This window comes from Dryas octopetala, chromosome 1, assembly GCF_963921425.1.
Source record: "Dryas octopetala chromosome 1, drDryOcto1.1, whole genome shotgun sequence".
Classification (NCBI taxonomy): domain Eukaryota; kingdom Viridiplantae; phylum Streptophyta; class Magnoliopsida; order Rosales; family Rosaceae; genus Dryas; species Dryas octopetala.
The window spans coordinates 25393147-25396810 of NC_141366.1; the positions used below are offsets into that span (position 1 = coordinate 25393147).

At 38.4% G+C, this 3664-nt stretch overlaps 1 protein-coding gene across 1 annotated transcript; it reads right to left on the reverse strand.

The window, feature by feature from the left end:
- Positions 1-408: 408 nt before the first annotated feature.
- Positions 409-2453, reverse strand: ABCG23 (ABC-2 type transporter family protein). The gene has a single exon (XM_086229292.1). It carries the CDS (start codon positions 2380-2382, stop codon positions 409-411), a length of 1974 nt encoding a protein of 657 aa, XP_086085418.1. The 5' UTR covers positions 2383-2453.
- Between the last annotated feature and the right edge of the window lie 1211 nt (positions 2454-3664).

Genomic DNA, 3664 nt, shown 5'->3' on the forward strand with positions numbered 1-3664 from the left:
TGGTATCCATGTCATTAAAAATGCCACATCAACTATGTCCAGAGTGTCATTTAACGATTTTTTGGACATCATATATTGATACGTGGTTTAATCAGTTTATGTGTTATAATATGAGTGAATATTATTAATATTATACCCTACTAATATAAACACATCGTCCAATAATATCCTTACACGTTAGATTGGTTATATCACGTGACGGTATATCAGTTATACCTTATAATTTTTCATGGTTGTAGATGATTCGTATTTATTGTTTTTTGCAAATGCATGTAGGATGAGGTGATTCTTGTATAGATTCTATCCATGAATAAAGTCATTCAATATGCATTTGAAAAAAAAAAACAAAAAACCAAAAGATAAGTGTAGACATCTTCTCGAGAGAATAATTATATATATAATATATGATTAGATTGTTGTTTTGGAAGCCCTTCGAGAAAGAATTATCCAACAAAGCACACGATAAAGCACAAAGAAGCCAAACATGATGCCCACATTGATCCACCTGGTGTCCTTGTCAAGTCCTCTGCTCTTCAACACATCATTGCCTGTGAGCAAACACTTGGAATGCAAGGAATCTTGAGCATGCCAAGAGAAACACTCACTTCTAACACTCCAGTACTCGTTTGTGAGCAATGTGTCCAATGGGTACCTATAAAGCGAAACATAGTACATGAAGAGCCAGTACTTTGGTATGCTCTCTTTCGGAATGAAGTAGCCAGAGAAGAGAAAGAAGGCTCCAAGAACTGTGCAGATGAGAGAGTTTCCCGAAATGAAGTCGGGAGAGACTGCGCTCAGAAAGAGCACCAGTGAACTAGCCATCAACACAATCAGCCAAACCACGAAAGCGAAAAAGGCGAAAGCAGCAATGGAGGGGTTGAGTCCCACTATCCAATACACAGGAAGAGCAAAGATAATAGCCACTGCAAACAAGAAGGGCATGAAGACAATGGTGTTGGCAATCATGTATGAGGAAATTCTATAGGCTCCTCTTGAGGCTTCCTTCATTAGGACTCGCCGCTCTTGAAGGTATATTGGTAGTGCCTCGACTGTAGAAGAGAGGAGGAAACTGAGACTGAAGGCAAAGAGGCCAAACCGCTCTGCAACACCTTCTTCATCCTTCCTCACTTTGATGTATACACTTGCCAAGCCAAATCCACCAACCAGAGCTTGCATTGTTCTCGCCAAGAACAGTTGCTTTGTTCTATAAATAATCTTCCAGAATCTTGAGCACAGAAACATGATCTCATAACAGAAATTGAAAAAATAATTAGCAGTACCCAACTTTTGGCTATGATCATGCTGATGATCTCTGCCAATTTCTTCTTCTGGCCATGATGAGTAGGAGGAGTAAGATTGACAACAAGCCGTCTTCGAAGAATACGAATCTTCCAGTGTGTGTATTATTTCCATGGCAAATTCTAGAGCATTGAGTTGTAATGGAATTTGCATTCCCAATCCAGCTATCGAATGTTCGAGTGATTCCATGCTACCATTGTGGGCAACAGAACCGCTAGAGAGGATCAAAAAGTTAGAGATGTGAAAGAGAATTCTATAGCTGGGCTGGTGTATTGATAAAACCACTGTTCTTTGTTTTGATTTGGCCATTGCAGAGAGCATCTCAATGACTTGAAGTGCTGAGGTGCTGTCTAGGCCTGAAGTGGGCTCATCAAGCAGCAAAATTGGAGGGTCATGAATCATATCAACTCCAATTGATACCCTTTTCCTCTCTCCACCAGATATCCCTCTATTCTCTTCGTCTCCAACGAAACTATCCGCAACGTGAACAAGGCCGAGCTCTTGCATTAGCCTCTCCACCCTCTCTTCCCTCTCTTTTGCATTAACACCTTTCAGCCTAAACTTGGCAGTAAACATCAGAGTCTCCTTCACGGTGAGCAGAGGAAGCAAATTGTCTTCTTGTGCAACAAATCCACATATCTTGCGCAATTGAGCTGGACTAGTTATCCAATGATCGTTGACTGACACAGTTTTGGGATCAAAATCTTTGTCTTTAACCCTCCCTGATATGATTCTAAGAAGGGTAGATTTTCCGGTGCCACTTGGGCCAACAATGGCAAGAATTTCGCAACTTCTGGCAACGAAAGAGACCGAGTTGAGTATGCTAACTGGCTTATTAGGCTTCTGCAGAAGTTGACAAATTGAATTGGGTATGCTCCTATTTGGGTGAAAAGTGTAGGAAAGGTTTTGCACAGTGAGTTTGTAAGTGGGGTTGTTGCAATGGTGGGGTGGTGGTGGTGAGGAGTGGTAGAAAGAAGAGGAAGGGCTGGTGGAATCTTCAGGGGAGTTTGAGGTTGAAAAGAGTATCATTGAGTCATGATCTCCATTAATATCATTGCTTGGTTGCTGAAAGCAAGCTGCCATTGTTTTTAATAAGCTCAATTTTCTGCAGAGTGCATATATGAGATGGATTATTAAGAGGTGATGGAATTGGATTGAGGGGGCTAATTAGAGATGGAAACGTACAAGATGAGAAGTGGAGGTTGCACCAACAAGGCTGTATATATATAGTGCTGGTTAAGGTGGTGTATGGTTGGTGGTGTTTGGTTATCCAAGAAAGTTTGACTAATAGGGCCAAGGAAAACTTCATTACAGTCTGAATTTTAGTCTAGGAGATGGTGAATTGCTGCTTAAAACTTCATCAACCAAATAAAACTATCCACATCGATCCAAAGACGTATTGTTCTAGGAGATGGTGAATTGCTGCTTAAATTAAGATCCAATAGGGTGTAGGTTGAAGAAAAAAAAAAACAAAAACCAAACAAACACTGGGTTTCGTCTTTGTAGCGAGTCACACACTGCTATGAGCCTATGACAAATTTGAGCAATGCTGCCATTGCACGTTTACGGTGCATAATTGCACAAATTTAAAATGAATATACATGTAAAAAAGTAATATAAACCATCATTTCATAAATTTTTTAATTTGGATCCCTCATATTTCTCATATAGAAACATAAATTCAGTTACTCATACTTCTATATAAAACACTTAAAATTCGATAGAATAATAATGTACCCATAATTATGGAATTAATAAATCACCACAACAACTTATGAGATACATCCATCCACAAGTACATAAACAAATCACTTAACACCAATGTTAGGTCAAAAGGATCCATTAAAAAAAAAAAGGTCAAAAGAAAAAGAAACGAAGAAGAAGAGAAAAAAAAAATATAAGCAATTAATTCATAGTCCGTATCCATTTTAGAGTTCTCTAATGGGTTCCTTTAGTTTTTATTAAAGGGAAAATTTTAGCTAAAAAACTCCAACTACCTCATATTTCTATGTAGGGCATGAATTTCACTTTGTGTCAACTGAGGACTGAAATTTTCATTTTGTGTCAATTAAAGACCTTGTTTTTTTTTTTTTCATTTTTTAGCTCAACTTTTGCCCAACGTTGGACTCATTAAAATATTAAACCTCCACCAAATTCAGAAAAATTATATTGGGTTTAAAGATATGCATCTCCTTTTTACAACCATATAAAGATCACCCAAATCGGACCTCTAAAACTCCAGATAATTGGCCTCAAACTAGGGTACTCGAAACTGTCCAATTTTTCCAGATATTTTCCTAGAGGGATTGGATAGTTTTGAGTACTCTACTTTGGTGCCGATTATCTGGAGTTGTAGATGTCCGAT